A 16,322-nucleotide genomic window follows, 5' to 3' on the forward strand; every position below is an offset into this window, starting at 1 on the left:
TTGATTCAAAAAAAAAAAAATTGAGTACCAATGGCCAGACAGTCTTTCAAGGCAATCAAAGAAGCATAAGTTCAAAATGGAATGGTTTTTAAGACAGCATATGATAGTAGTTATAGAGAAGGACCATGTCTATGTGATCATTACATTGGCAACTGCCTTACTTTAAGCCTGAGCTATGGCACACCTTACGCCTTCAGTGCATTCATTCACACACATTTATTAAGAGCCTGCAGGGAAGGTACAGAGATGAAGAAAACAAAGTCTGTGTTTACATGGAGCTTGCAGGATTATGGAGGAGATGAAGAGATAAACTAATAAGTAATAGGGTGCTGGAAAAGGTTAGTGCAGGGATGGAAAATTAAAGCAGGGGAAAGGATAGAAAGCAATGGACATAGAGGCTATTTTAGATCAGACAAGCCTCTCTGACAAGGCACCATCTGAGCTGAGAAAACAGCTCGTGGAAGTGCGTTCCAGGTACAGAGATGAATTCAGAGTATTTGAGGGACTCTAGGCAGGCTTCCTGGCTACAGTACAGGGAGCAAGGCCAAGGATGGGGGTGAGATCAGAGAAACGGGCAAATATCAAGTGGTGTCGACTTCTAGCAGGACTTGAGTTTATTCTAGTTGCCTCAGGGAGCCAGCTGGTAAGTCTTGAGTGGGGAGTAATATGATCATGTTTCCCTTTTTAAAACATCACTGGGCCCAAGAGCAGGAGAGCTGCTGTGGAAAGGCATTGTAATTACCTAGGTTAGAGAGAACAGGAGCTTTGGTGTCAAGTGAGAGCAGTGGAAATGGTAAGAAAAGTTCTATTTGAGACTCTATTTTAAAGGTAGAGTTAGCAAGACTTGCTGATGTGTTAGAGGTTGACTGTAAAGCAAAGAGCAGGCAAGAAGGACTCCCAGGTTTGGGGTTCAGAGGCTGGGTGAAAAGTGGGATCATGTACTCCATGAGCAGGCAGAAAGAGGAGCAGGCTGGGGTGGGTATAGTTTGAAAGGAAACAAAAGGTTCTGCATCAGACATGTTAAGTTGAAAATGCTTACAGTTGGGTTTGGAGCTTAAAGAGAAAGCCCTCAGCTAGAGACACTTTTGCTTATTTTATTTTACTTTATTTTAGTATACAGTAAGTCCCCTATACATGAACCTTCAAGGTGCAAACCTTCAAAGATGAGAACGTGCGTTTGTATGTCAAAATCACGTAAGGTAGTTCACGCGTCTGGAGTACACTGTCACAGGCTGTATCCTCTGCAAGTGGTTGTGCAGCTTGCCCTTCGTCCCCTATTGTTGATGACCCTTCAGCTGTACCATCTCCCACCTCCTCTCCCTCCTCCATCAGTAACTCTTCTTGCCCATTCACTCGATGCCAGCCCCTGGTGCCAGCCGTTGCACTATGCTGCTGTACTTTTCGAGGTACTGTACTGTGAGATGAAAAATGCTTATTTTTTTAAAATGTCTTATTTGTGTGAAAAGGATTATAAATCTATTACAGTACAGTCCTATATGGCCGATTGTGTTAGTTGGGTACCTACGGGAAGATCCCCTGGAGAAGGGAATGGCTACTCACTCCAGTATTCTTGCCAGGAGAATCCCATGGACAGAGGAGCCTGGTGGGCTACAGTCCACGGGGCTGCCAAGAGCCGGACACGACTGAGTGACTAAGCACACACACAAACAAACTGGGCTTATGAATGTGCTCTCAGAATGGAACTAATTCGAACATGGAGGACTTACTGTAAGTGATTTGGAAATATACATTTCTAGGTCATCAGAACCTAGATATTTTAAGTTGTGTAACTAGATGTGGTCTCTAGTCACTCATCTAAAGACATCATTTGAATCTAACAAAGCATATCAAGCACCTGCAGGGAAGGGAGAAGGGGCAGTGATGCCAACTCACCTTTGGCTCCGGCTGATGACTTTGCAATCCAAACGTTGCCCTCTCCCTCCTCTTTCTTTCTGTTATATGAAGCCAGGAAGAATTCTCTCTCATCTGTCCTTGAACTATGGAGCGGTGGATGGATTCCATTCTGAGCTGGAGCAACTGGGGTCTTGAGGTTGGTTGGATAAATCACGTAGGACTCAGGGAACCATGTGCAGGACTCAGCCAGTTCTGGGCTGGTTTTGATGAGCCTGGCAGATGATAGAAGGTCAATCTCTCTTCTGAGGACAGTCTCTCCCTCTATTCAGAAAAGTCAGTGCTTCGCCCCACAGCTCTCCAAGGAGGCATGGCCAGGGCCCAGAGCTGGTCTCCTTATCCCACGCCTCACTCTTGGCCTCACTCGGCAGACCACAGAGCAGCACACAGCTGTTACACAAGACCTTACAGGCATACTCCATGGAATTCCAAAGGGGCTTAATGTCCAGAACTTTAACTCCTCTTAAAATGCATCACTAAGGAAACTTAATTTGCAGTGATCCTGAAACAACATATTTCCAACAAATATGCTATAGCCAAGCTGGACCTGCACTAACAAAACCAAGCGGAGAATTGAGGAAACTATCTGGAATACTAGCAAAAATACTACCTTGGCCCAACTCTGGAGAGAAAAGCCTAATACTTCGGAATTTGAAGGATCTTAGTTCCCAGACCAGGGATCGAACCTGAGTCACTGGACTGCCAGGGAATTCCTAGGAAGAGTCTTTCTACTGGAACACAGGACTCTAATGGTCATAATTAAACACATCTCCTGCCTCCCAAATAACGAAACAAGGGGGATATAACATCAAGCACTTAATAAACACAAGGGCTTCCCTCGGCATCGCCTTCCCAGTGAGATCCGTAGGGGGAGGCACCAGCATCACCTTTCATGGATGAGGTACTGGGTCACAGAGAAGTGAACTTCCCAACATCATAAAGGTAGTGAGGAACAGGCAGGATGCAAGCCCTGAATCGTTCCCAAGTCCTGACTCTAAACCCATCCTTGGTCCCCAGGAATCAGAGGAGGGAAGAACCTAGCCAAAGACACTCACAAGCGTCCCTTGAGCTGCACTTCCTTGTCTCTCTAAAACAGAAATGCCAGAGCCTGGTCTGTAATCAGCAAAACTCAGCCGGTGAGCTAACAGCAGAAATAATGAAACGAAACTATTAATTGAGATTTTTAAATAAAGCTCTTCTCTGATAGCTCAGTAAGGAATCCGCCTGCAATGCAGGAGACCCCGGTTCAATTCCTGGGTCCGGAAGATCCTCTGGAGAAGGGACAGGCTACCCACTCCAGTATTCTTGGGCTTCCCTTGTGGCTTAGCTGGTAAAGAATCCACCTGCAATGTGGGAGACTTGGGTTCGATACCTAGGTTGTGAAAATTCCCTGGATGCCGGGAGCCAGTGTGAGGAATCCCGCCCATGACAAGGTCATGAGGAAGGAAGCTGACATACGCAAGGCATGCTCAGACTTCAGGGGCCCCTCTGGAAATTCCTAAGCATGTACCCCAACAAAAATCTGCCGGTTTTTGTCCTCTGCTTTTCCACTCTTCTGACATTTTCTGGAAAAAGTCAATTCAGGGCTTTAGTCTTCTGCATTTGAAAGAGTGTTTCAATCCAAAAACCCCTCTGATGGCTTTCTAGCCTGCCTGCAGGACTCATACAGCTGCGCATGTGATTGTTTGAAGCCTCCTGACCGCAGGAGGCACAGGAAGCTTAAAACATCCTAGGAAAGGCCAAGGATGAGCTGTAGGGGCCACCTCCGCTTTCAGGGCTGGACTGAGGCCTGAGCGCTCCTGCCACAGAGCCGGCTGCGCCAAATAATGTCTCTATGAGACTGGAGAACTTTCATTTTTTTCCAGGCGGGTTCCAATTTGGGGTGGATTTTGTTTTTGTCTCCCCCCTCCCCCCCTTTAAAAAATTTTTTTTTTTTACTGGCATTTTGTCTCTGATTCTCTAAAGCCCTCCCCCCTGGCCTTCATCTGTTTTGATTGACATCTTTGCTTTCTTCTGTCCCCTTCACGCCAGATCCCTAAGTTCCCTTCCAGCTTGGGGACTCAGGGTGGGATGTGGTGTGGAGAAGACCTGGGCCCCAAATTCCATCTATTCTTCCTGGATCCCAGAGGGTGGGGGAGGAGAAGAGGGTGGCATCCCCAGCCCTCCAGCACTGAGGAAGAATGGGGCTCCTAAGGCCTTAGCTCCGATCCCTTCCCCTTTCTCCCTGCCCCCAGGACTGGGCCACTTCTGAGTGGGGCAGCGGGTTCTAGCTCAGCTCATGCTGAGAATGTAAGAACTACAAACAAAATTTCTATTAAATTAAGTTTTGTGTCTTAAAAAAAAAAAAAAAATCCTAGGAATGTAGGAGCTTCCAAGGAGTCAAAATCTTTAGAATAGGACTGATTAAAAGTTTCATTTGTTGAGTCAATACTTGCTGCCAAATTTTCATATCCTTTATTTTTAGATATAGTTGGTATATAGAAAAACAAGTAGTAGACCTGGTATTAGCAACATTAGATCTTTGAGTTAAGTACCTTCTTTGTTATAACCCACTGCACCTTTGTTCTATAGAGATGTAACTTTAATGCTTTAAGGAGATGCAGATTAAAGAAAAACACTTCAGGGGAAACAAAATTAACATTCATTAAGGAAGAGAGCCAAAAAGTGTTAACAAGCCTCTTGGCCAGAAGATAATGGAAATCACCTGAGACCTTTTGTATACAAAATGATATACAGAAAGAGTCTGGGTTGCGAACGCTACATAATTTTGTGTTACCCATTGATCTCCATGTTTTATCAAAAGTATAAAAGGCCTTCTGAACAATAAAGGATGGGACCAGTTTCTCTAACTAGTCTCTCGGCTTGGTTTCTTGGGACTCTGGCTCCCCCGTGTCTCTCTCTCTCTTCTTCTCTCTCTTTCCCTCTCTCTGCTCTTTACTTTAATTTCAGGCTGAATTTCCATCTGGGGCGCGGAGGCTCGCCAGGTCTACTTACTTGCCCTGGCTGTTAAGACCTGCGCGAAAGGGAGCTTAAGGCGAGGCACCCTTAGATATTCAAGCGGGCGCCGGTGGCCCAACGTAGATGGTGCAAATTCCTTGTCTGGAATTTTATTGGTCTTCTGTGTAAACCAAGCCATTCAGCCCTCTTCCTCCACTTAATCTTCCTACTACACTATAGTTTCTTAATCTAATCTTACATTAATAAACAAACAAGTCTTTCCATGCCAACGCCGTCCACCCTTCGAATTCCCTGGATCCACCGGGGCTGGACCCCGGAACCTGGACAAAGGGAAAGGCTACCCACTCCAGTATTCTGGCCTGGAAAATTCCATGAACTTATAGGGGTCACAAAGAGTCAGACACAACTGAGTGACTTTCACTTTCACTTTCTTTTTAAGTCAGAGGCAATGGAATTTAACTTAAAGAACTCAAAATAACCAAAAAAAAAAAAAAAACCAAACCATGCATTTCTACTCACAGACCATTCGGCTCTATCTGCACCATCTGATATGGTGGCCATGAGCCACATGGAACTTTCAAGTGCTTCGCAGCACTTGAAAAGTGGCCAATGCAACTCAGGAACTGAATTTCCAACTATGTCTAGTTTTAATTTAAAAGTTGAAGCATCGTAAGATAAGTTTCCATGAAGCACAACAGTACTGTTTGGCAAGATGATGTTTCCCTTTCACCAGTGGATGACCTAAGATGCTGCTGCTGGAGGGTGGCCTGTGTGTCGGGTGCACATGCTGCTTCTGGTATTAAACATAAAAGCATCACTGTTCTGCTTGTGGACAATAGATGGATTCATGTGATTGTTTTCCAGGCACTGATGATGCGCTATAACATGCTTATTATGCTCATAGCACAAGTTATAGTGATAGCCTTGTTGTTGTTTACTCAGTAAGTTGTGTCCAACTCTTTATGACCCCACAGCCTGTGGCCCTCTAGGTTCCTCTGTCAATGAAACTTCCCAGGCAAGAATACTGAAGTGGGTTGCCATTTCCTTCTTCAGGGGATTTTCCTGAACCAGCGATTGAACCTGTATTTCCTGTAGGTGATTCTTTACCACTAAGCCACCTGGGAAGCCCTAGTAATAGCTAGGTACTCATAATTGGTAAGCAAGCATAATTATTTTTCTAATTAAAAAAATGTGTATGGACAAGTTCTTCAATTTAAAACAAAGGTATACTACTGATATAAAACTTGAGTGGAGATGCAGAAGCTAGAGCTATAACCACACAATAAAGGAAAAATAAGCACTAGAATACATTCAAATGTGTGTCACAAATTTCACCATGGACAGCAATTAAAATCTGCTGTGTTTCGGAGAAGGCAATGGCAGCCCACTCCAGTACTCTTGCCTGGAAAATCCCATGGACGGAGGAGCCTGGTAGGCTGCAGTCCATGGGGTGGCTAAGAGTTGGACATGACTGAGCGACTTCACTTTCACTTTTCACTTTCATGCATTGGAGAAGGAAATGGCAACCCACTCTAGTGTTCTTGCCTGGAGAATCCCAGGGATGGGGAAGCCTGGTGGGCTGCCATCTACGGGGTCGCACAGAGTCAGAAATGACTGATGCGACTTAGCAGCAGCAGCAGTGGAAGGGAAAATGAAGTTTGTTGTATAAAGGGGACATTTTCAAGAAACATAAGGAATTCGATAAGTGTTTACCTTTCAACAGTCAAAAAACAAACAATGAAATTAGTGGCTAAAATCAGAATTAAAAACTCCACAGGAAAAAAAAAACTTTAAACATTTTTAAAAGGATCTGGGTTTGTAATTTTGTTCAGCTCTGAAATGGCTTGGATTCTTACACAAAAAAACAGTATCATTTTAGATGGAAATGTAGTAAAAGAATTTTGAGGAAAGCCTAAAAAAATATTTTACAAAAAGTGAATGGTCTTTAGTTAAGCCATCAATAACTGCCCAGAGAGTACAAAGCATTTCTAACAATATCAAAGATTGAATCAAAATTTGAAAAATTTGAAATATTTTTCCTTATCTTTAGATGAGCTGGGTGATACAAGCTGCCCAATTAATAATTTGTATATTTTGCCTCAAAAGATTTCCAAATATATGAAAAAATATTGTCAAACTGCAGCCTAAAATAGAAACTCATGGTAAAGATATTCCCTAATCTTTATATTTGTCAGGTGAATTCCATCTATATGTGATAAAACAGTTTCTATCGTGACAGACATTGCTTCAGCTAACCTGGGTTAAAGTCTGGATTTACTGGGATTTAATGAGCGCAGAAGAATTGATGCTTTTGAACTGTGGTGTTGGAGAAGACTCTTGAGAGTCCCTTGGACTGCAAGCAGATCCAACCAGTCCATTCTGAAGGAGATCAGCCCTGGGTGCTCTTTGGAAGGAATGATGCTGATGCTGAAACTCCAATACTTTGGCCACCTCATGTGAAGAGTTGACTCATTGGAAAAGACTCTGATGCTGGGAGGGATCGGGGACAGGAGGAGAAGGGGACAACAGAAGATGAGATGGCTGGATGGCATCATGGACTCGATGGATGTGAGTCTGAGTGAACTCCAGGAGCTGGTGATGGACAGGGAGGCCTGGCGTGCTGCCAGGGGGTCACAAAGAGTTGGACACGACTGAGCGACTGAACTGAACTGAATAGACTGATGTTTGCTTGTGTGTGTCTTTTTTTTTGCTTTATTGCTACATTCTATTGCATGATACATATCGACACATACTAAAAACATTTGTACTCAGTATGGATAAATTGTTAAAATGGTTCAGTACATACTTGCAAATGATACAATGAAGAATGGAAGAAACAAAAAATGATGAATTTAATGATACTGTGTTCTTTACCAATGCCCCTGAGTAAGAGATAGAAGAATTTTACCAGGGTTCTTGTATTGTTAACTCCAATTCACATTGTCTTAAAATAAGAGGAACGCTTACCAAATCATTCTTTTCAATTATTATTTCACACAATAATCAAAGATAAAAAATGGCCTTGTGATTTATACTTTTCCACCTATATCCATGCTGCATATGTCTTTCCTTCTTTTTCTTCCCCCACACCCCAAGGCATGCAGGATCTTAATTCCCAACCAGGGATCGAACCTGTGCCCCCTTGCAGTCGAAGAGCAGAGTCTTTACCACTACACTTCCTGGGAAGCACACCAATGAAAATTTAATGTTTGAGTTTAGACATGCTACAAATATAAAATACACACCAGATTCTGAAGACTTGAATACAAAAATAATATATCTCATTAGTTGTTTTTTATATTAATTACATGTCAAACTGACATTTTAGAATTATTTGGTTAAATAAAATATATTACTAAAATAAATTGTACAATGTCTTTGTACTCATTTTTTAAAATTAATCAATCAACTAATTAATTATTTTTTTTGGCTGTCTGGGCCTTCGTTACTGCACAGACTTTTCCCTAGTTGTGGCGAGTGGAGGCTACTCTCTAGTTGCGGTACGCGGGCTTCTCATTGTGGTGGCTTCTCTTGTTGCAGAGCACGGGCTATAGGGCCTGTGGGCTCAGTAGTGTGGCTCCCAAGCTCTAGAGCACAGGCTCAGTAGTTGTGGTACACGGGCTTAGTTGTTCTGAGGCCTGTGGGATCTTGCATCAGGGACGGAAACCCAGTCTCCTGCATTGGCAGGCAGATTCTTTACCACTGAGCCACCAGGGGAGCCATCTTTGTACTCATTTTAATGGGGCTACTAGGCAATTTAAATGATACATGCAGCTAGCACTCTATTTACTTTATTTTGAATCTGCCAGCCATGCAGGGAACCTGGGTTCAACCCCTGGGTCAGGAAGAACCCCTGGAGAAGGGCATGGCAATCCACTCCAGTATCCTGCCTGGAAAATCCCATGGAGAGGACCCTGGTGGGCTACAGTCCACGGAGTCGAAAAAAGTTGGACACGACTGAGCAACTAACACTTTCACTTTCACTTTGAGCCATATAAACTATGGGACAAAGGGAATGACCGCAGTCTTTCACAGGACACCTGAGAGAATGAAGGAAGTTTAGAGGATGACGACAACCCCCAGCCCGTGTAAGTCACGTCGCCATGTATAGGGTGCCATAACAGACCACGTCACATGCCTTGGGGAGGCAAGAAGCGGGCATGATCCCCGACATCCTCACAGATGGGACATGGGGATTCTGAGTGGCATTGTCCAAGGCCACAGAGATCCAGACACTTACTCAGATCTACTCATGCCTCTAGCTCTGAACTCTCTCCATTTTATCTTAGCTGCCAAGTATGCAAATATAGAGAACATTACTTTTCACAGTATCCTCTGCTTTTTACTCAAAATAAAATCCTACCTTTATCTTTAGCAAAAAAAATCATAGAATAAGCATTTTATCAAAATATCTAAATGAATAACCTCAAGAAACAATCCCACTTCTACTCCTAGTTCTTGTGAAACAAACTTCTGAGTTCTAAATATGTAAATAAGGGGACTTCTCTGGTGGTCCAGAGGTTAAGAATCCACCTTGCAATGCAGGGGACATGGGTTTGATCTCCGGTCAGGGAACTAAGATTCCAAAGGCTATGGAACTAAGCCCGCACACCATAACTAGAGAATCCTTGCACTATAGCTAAAGATCTTGAATGATGCAACAAAGATTCTATGTCACAACTAAGATCTGATGCAGTCAAGTAAATAAATGTTTAAAAACAAATAAATACGTAAATATGTAAAAAGAAGACTTTATGAAGCTTTGTTCTGCTTTAGGAGTAGCTGATAAACCATGAAAATCCATCACAGGGAGAAGTGGTACATAAGTTACTGAGGGCAGTGAGTCTGAGCCAAAAGGTGGAAATATTCCTATCAACACAAGTTAGTAAATATCTAGAGCCCGAAAAGCAGTGTGATTGGGGAAAAGAGTGTTTTCATTGAGTCATGGCTTCTGGTGTTGTCTTACCCAAGTGATGTGTTTGGCTACATACACACTCATACTAGTCACCGTGGAGGGAATCCTGGAGACCTGATTTTAGGGACCCCACCCCTCTTTCATTTATGCAATATGGACTCTGACCCTCGGATGAGTCCAAGACTTTACATAAATTAATTCAACTAATCCTTAACAACAACCCTGAGGTAGTTGCTATTATTATCCTCATTTTACAAAAAAGGAAACGAAGGCATAGGGTCAAATGCTCAGTCTGTGCCACTGTTACAGACATTCTGTGCATTACAACCTCTTTGTGAAGGATGCACTGAGGCTTAGAGGGATTAGAAAATTTGCCCAAGCTGTTAAGAAGAGTTGAAATTAAAACCCAAGCTGCTGATCCTAGACCTTAACCACTGGATCAGGCTGCCCCCTTCCACCTCATGACACCATTCTTCTTTTTTTGTTTTGTTCTGTCACATAGCAAGGCATTTGAGATCTTAGTTCCCCAACCAGGGATGGAACTCGTGCTCCCTGCATTGAGGAGGAAATGGCAGCCCACTCCAGTATTCTTGCCTGGAGGTTCCCATGGAGAGAGGAGCCTGGCAGGCTATGGTCCATGGGTCACAAAGAGTCGGACACTGGACTGACTAACCACTTTGAGTCTTAACCACTGGACCATCAGGGAAGTCCCATGATGCTGTTCTTTTGGCAGCAAGCCGTAAGCGAACTGCTCAGAGATGGGCAGTGCGGTACTGGTATATTCTCCCCAGGTGTCCCTTCTGAGGGGACCCTGGCTGCTGCGAGTTGACTGCTATAAGCACATGTGCACCCCTTCTCCAGGGACCAGCTGCTGCCTAGAAATGCTGGGAAGGTGTGTCCTCCCATAGCCAGTGCCTGACCGACATCAGAGTCTAGACTATCAAGGGGCCGTTTGCTCCAATTTCCATGGAATCAGGCTGAGTTGAGATTTCAGCTGAAACCACCTCTTTGCTTGGCTGCTTCCCGGGCTTCCCTGGTTCTCAATGAGTTTCTCCTGCGAGCCCTCTCCTCATTATTCACTGCCATGAGAAGCCCTGTCTTAGGCTCTGCTTCAAGGAATCCTCACCTAAGAGCTGTTGTTATTATTGAGTCGCTAAGTCGTGCCCGACTCTGCGACCCCACAGACAGTAGCCCGCCAGGCTCCTCTGTCCATGGGATTCTCCAGGCAAGAATACTGGAGTGGTTGCCATTCCTGGGGAATATTCCCTACCCAGGGATCGAACCTATGGATTAGCAGGCAGATTTTTTACCACTGAGCCACCAGGGAAGCCCCTCATGTAAGAGACAGGCAGGCTTTACCAGACACATACAGCAAAGTTTGGATAACAATCAAAACTAAGATTTGGGGACTTCCCTGGCAGTCCAGTGGTTAAGACTCCTAGTTTCCAATGCAGGAAGCACAGGTTTGATCCCTGGTCAGGGAACTAAGATTCCGGCAATGTGGCAACACACACACACACACCAAAACTCATCTTTGATTGCTTTCTAAATGAAAGTATTTTCACCCTTAAATGACAATTCCACATTCTGCTTAAGTGCTTCAGGATGAAAGCTTACGTTTATGTGACAATGGAAAACACTGGGTCTTAAAGAACACTTACTTCACTAAAGATGCTTTGCGACACAATTTGTCGGCCCCTCTGTAGTAATTCACCAACTGCATCAGCCCAGGCTCATGACCTGTGAAGCAGAGAGGAGGTTCAGAAAGGAAACAGACCATTACTCCGATGGAAAACAATGTCAGCACCTGCATACAGGACACAGAGCAAGCGTGTCATGCTTAGCTCATCTTTCCCCCATTATCAGACTGGGTGTTGGAAAGAGACTGATTCTGTCGCCCTGCGCCTCAGTGCCCCTTTGCTCAGTTTTCGGCTCGCAATTCTCACCCTTCCCAGAGTGGAAATTATACCAGTATCATGGGTCTGCCAAGGACCACTGCTGCCTTTGCTCCTAGGGTGGACAAGTATTTTCTATTTTGCCTCTCCTGGATCCCCACCGTACCCGACTCGTGGCGTAACACATGGATTTAATAATCTCTATACAGTAAAGACTCAAATGGTCAGATTACTGAAGTTGCTACCCTTGCTCTCTACAGCCATCGATGAAGGCAGTAGAACTAAGATCCTGCTATTTGCGAGCATGTCTACCTCTGCAAACTTTTAGGAGAGCCATTAGCTAGCTGAGAGGGGATGGTGGAGAGGTCGTGTCTATAAATTCAGGAGCCCTGAGAATATGTGCATACTTCTGTGCATACTCCCACAGGGAAACTCATTTACAGTAGGTTGCACTGCATGCCCTGGCCTCTATAAAACTAAAGCAGAAGGATACAAATAAAAACAAAATGCTCAATTAAAAAATTTTATTGAGGTAGTTGATTTATAATATTGCATTACTTTCAGATGTACAGCAGTGATTCAGTTATACATATATCTCTCTCTATATATTTCAGATTCTTTTCCACAGTAAGTATTTAATAATCATATCCATTACAAGATATTGAATATAATTCCCTGTGCTATACAATAAACCCTTCTTTTTCATCTATTTTATATATAGTAGTGTGGATTGGTTAATCTCATAGGCCTAATTTTTCCCTTCCCCTCCCTCCTCTTTGGTAACCATAAGTTTCTTTTCTATGTCTGTGAGTCAGTTTCTGTTTTGTAAACAAATTCATTTGTACTATTTTTTCTTAGATTTCACATATATGTGACACATAATATTTGTCTTTCTCTGTGTGACTTATTTCACACAGTATGATAATCTCTACAAAAGCCTCAATGTATATTTAACATCCTAACAAAATGCACTGAGTTTTCAGCCACACAAAAGAGGAATGAAACAAAGGGAGTTAGAACTGAAGATGCCAGATGAAAGAATAGTTCATCGGAGGACAGCATATAATCAAATAATTTTCAGGCACTAACTAGCTCTTATTATCTCCCTAAGACAGGTGGACTGGTTCACACCTAAACTGCCCACCTTCTCATCTCCATGGCACCAGCATTGGGCCTTTATCTGGCTGGGCCATCTCCTTGGGTTTCTCACTGTGTATAAAAGGTAAATACCCCTAACATTGAAGTCATATAAACCACCCGGCTGTGGGATGCTGTTTTGCTTTTTTTTTTTTTTTGCTTGCTTTTAAGAAACTAATCTTTAAAAAAAATTTTATTGAAGTATAAGGGTTTGTTTATTTTTTGGCTGACACTCTTTTTTAGAATTTCTTTTTTTAATTTTTATTTTATATTGGACTAGAGTTGAATTGGGGCTTCCCTGGTGGCTCAGTGGTAAAGAATCCACCTACAATGCAAGAGTCACAGGTTTGATCCCTTGGTAGGGATGATCCCCTGGAGAAGGGCATTGCAACCCAGTCCAGTATTCTTGCCTGGAGAATCTCATGGACAGAGGAGCCTGGTGCACTACAGTCCATAGGGTTGCAAAGAGTTGGACACAACTGAAGAGACTTAGTGCGCATGCACACAGTTGTTATTTCTGGTTAAACAGCAAAGTGACTCAGTTATACATATATAGAATACTTTGCATTTGCTAATATCAAACTCCCAATCAGGATGCTTGGGAGTTAATGTCATACAAGTTTCTGTTGTACGATGGGGACTGCACTGAAGGACTGATTCCAACCCCCAGAAATCCTGGAATAAGAGAATGTGCCTGGAGATTGCCTTTTATCTCCCCAGGAAGCCCTCAGCTTTCTCATAAAAACCAAATGTTTACTGAGCAACTGTTGACTTCATGGTACCGGTATAGGTTTTGGACCTTCTAGAATTCTGCTTCTACACTCTAGTGCTGAGCCCCTCAGCAGTGCTGATGGCCCCTGGTTCCACCACCACCGAGCCACTATTGTCATTTGTTTTTTTTTCTAATTTACTTATTTTTTATTGAAGGATTGTTGTCAGCTTTTAATTTTAGGATTCCAACCTCAGCTCTTTCAGCTAGGTACCACCCAGTCCAAAGAAGAAAGTTGTCAGGCAGGGAAGCAGAGAGAGTAAGAAGGAAATTTAACATTCTCAACAATAAGCAGGTCTTTTTCTTTCAGGGAAGGTATTCTTGCTGAGGGCTTCCTGGGGAGACAGTTTAACAAAAGGCAATCTCCAGGCACATTCTCTGTATTCCAGAATTTCTGGGGGTTGGAATCAGCTCTTCCATGGAGTCCCCATCATACATTAGAAATTTGCGTAAGAATAAAGAGTTGTTCGTGGTCCCGTTTTAATGAAATTTCAGTAAGAATAGGGTGAACCCCCTTCACTGCTCAGATCATTACAATTCTACAGCTCCCCTCCCAATTGTGCTCCTTCTATAAGCTCATCAAGGGCTTGTTTGGTCGCTAAGTTGTGTCTGATTCTTTGCGATTCCATGGACGCTAGGCCGCCAGGCTTCTCTGTCCATGGGATTCTCCAGGCAAACATGCTGGAGAGGATTGCCATTTCCTTCTCCAGAGGATCTTCTCCATCTTGAGATTGAACTCATGTCTCCTGCATTGGCAGGTGGATTCTTCACTGCTGAGCCACCAGGGAAGCCCTCAGCAAGGGCAAGCCAATTTCAAATGGCTATTTTCATTCTTTGTCTCTTCCATCTCTCCACCCTCTGACCACACCTATTTCTAAAAACACTCTCCTCTACTAGAGGTAGGACACTGCCCTCTTGGGGAAGCCCTCCAAGGCACAGATGACTTTTTCTCATTATCAGTCCTCTCCTTCCATTCTTTGGCAACATGTTGGGGTCCCATAACCAGGGGAATTTTGGCAGGGCGCACTGGCGACCTCGAGTGAGGCTGCAATTCCCGGATGACTGTGCAGTGAGGAGTGGCCGTGAGACTGTGCTCAGGTCAATGGGATGTGAAAGGAAGTGATCCGCACAACTTCTGGATTACGTCATCTAAAAAGGAGCCGCTGGTCCTCTCCTTCTCCAGCCCCTTCCTACAGGCGGATATGGAGATGTTGTGCTGCCTGCTGCAACCGTGGGCGCGAAGGGAACTCCCTCGGAGAGAGCCGGACAGAGAATCCAGTGTCACGAAAAATCTGCATTCAACACGCAACTGTGGAAATGTGTTCTTTGGTGGTCTAAGGAATGGTCCAAAATCAGACACCCTTCCGCCCTCCGCCAGGCTGGGCTCATTGGTTTTGGAATTCAGAGGTCTTTTCCAAATCCCCTGACAGTTTATTTGAGTCTTCGGGGAACTCAATGCTCAGGGCTTTCAACACACGCAAGCACCCCTCCCGAGCCCACACAGGCAGGGCGGAATCCTCAGAGGAGGAAATTTGCAAGAGGACTCCAGCCAGACATCCGTCCCCGGCTCGCGGAGCCTCGCACCGCCCGGCGATCCGCCCAGCCGACCTGCCCGATTTGGGGGTGCCGGGCCCTGGGGAATCCGGGGAACAAGCGGTCTCGGCTCCCCGCCCCCGGAGAGACCGACGCCCCCGGGGGGAGAGGGCTGTGGGGACCGGTCACTGTCAGGGGGCAGCTGCCGTCCCAATGGCCCGCACAGCCACTCCCGCCCCAAATTCGATCGAGGGCACGAGAAGGCAAGAAAAACGCTGCGCCTGGCCCTCTACGGATGCAGTTTTCGATCTGACCGAGGAACGACGGAGGGGAAAAGGTTTCCGACCTTAAACAAAAGCGCTCCTACGGGGGGAGGGAAGGAGCAGGAGGGCGCAAAACGGGGACGCTCACCCAGTCTGCCGAAGGGCAGCCGGTTCCTTTCTCCCAGCATCAGGTTGAACCTGGGGTTGTCCCGCCGCAGCCGCTTCCAGTGGCCGGTGGCGAGCAGCAGCCGGGACACCTCGGCGTAGACGCTGCTGTTCTCGTCTCGCACCACGAAGGTGTACATGGCGAAAGGCCGCGCGCCCGGGCCGCCCCGGCAGCCGCCGCAGAGACCAGCCGGCCGGGCGGCGGCTCAACTAGGGACCAGCCCGGGCGCTAGCCGCGTGCCCGCCCCGCTCCGGCCCCGCCCTGCACGCTCCGACAGCGCCCCCACGCCCGCCCCCAGCGACTCCCGGGTCCCGGAGGCTGCCCACTGTATGGCGCCTGCGCGTCTGCTGGAGCCGCGAGCGCAGCCGGGACTCCGCGCCCACCCCCGGCGCGGCCCCGCCCATCCTGGGTGCGGCCACTCCCACCACCGGAGCGGCCCCGCCTCCGCCCCGTGATTCCTTGCGGCCGGCTCTGCGGCTGGCTACGGGGTGGAGGCTTGTACCCACAGGCGTGCCCGGCACCCTCCCCGGGCCGCCCCCCTGAGCCTGAGGGTGCGGGGGCTGGCTGGAGGAGGGGGAGCGCGGCGGCAGGTGCGGGCCCTGGAGAGGACCGGAAACTGGGGCGGTCCTTCTTAGCCCAGGGTCACTGTCGAGGGGCGGGGACTGGGCGGTGTCGGAGGATCACTTTTCTGGGGGTTTGCTCTAGTAGCTTTCTACCTGCTATTTCAAGGGGACATTTTATGGATTAAAAGCAAGTTCTAAGGCTTCATTCTGTG

The 16,322-nt window shown here is 45.8% G+C and overlaps 1 protein-coding gene across 1 annotated transcript in view; it reads right to left on the bottom strand.

Moving 5' to 3' along the window:
* Positions 1 to 15,758, bottom strand: part of TTL (tubulin tyrosine ligase) — a 37,946-nt gene extending 22,188 nt beyond the window's left edge. Inside the window, exons 1-3 of the mRNA XM_027966774.2 lie at positions 15,530 to 15,758; positions 11,446 to 11,524; positions 1,894 to 2,126 (exon numbers count right to left, since the gene is read on the bottom strand). Of these exons, the coding sequence (XP_027822575.1) occupies positions 1,894 to 2,126; positions 11,446 to 11,524; positions 15,530 to 15,686 (469 nt within the window). The 5' untranslated portion in view covers positions 15,687 to 15,758. The remainder of the gene's footprint in view (positions 1 to 1,893; positions 2,127 to 11,445; positions 11,525 to 15,529) is intronic.
* Positions 15,759 to 16,322: the final 564 nt, after the last annotated feature.

Source organism: Ovis aries, chromosome 3 (assembly GCF_016772045.2).
Source record: "Ovis aries strain OAR_USU_Benz2616 breed Rambouillet chromosome 3, ARS-UI_Ramb_v3.0, whole genome shotgun sequence".
NCBI lineage: Eukaryota > Metazoa > Chordata > Mammalia > Artiodactyla > Bovidae > Ovis > Ovis aries.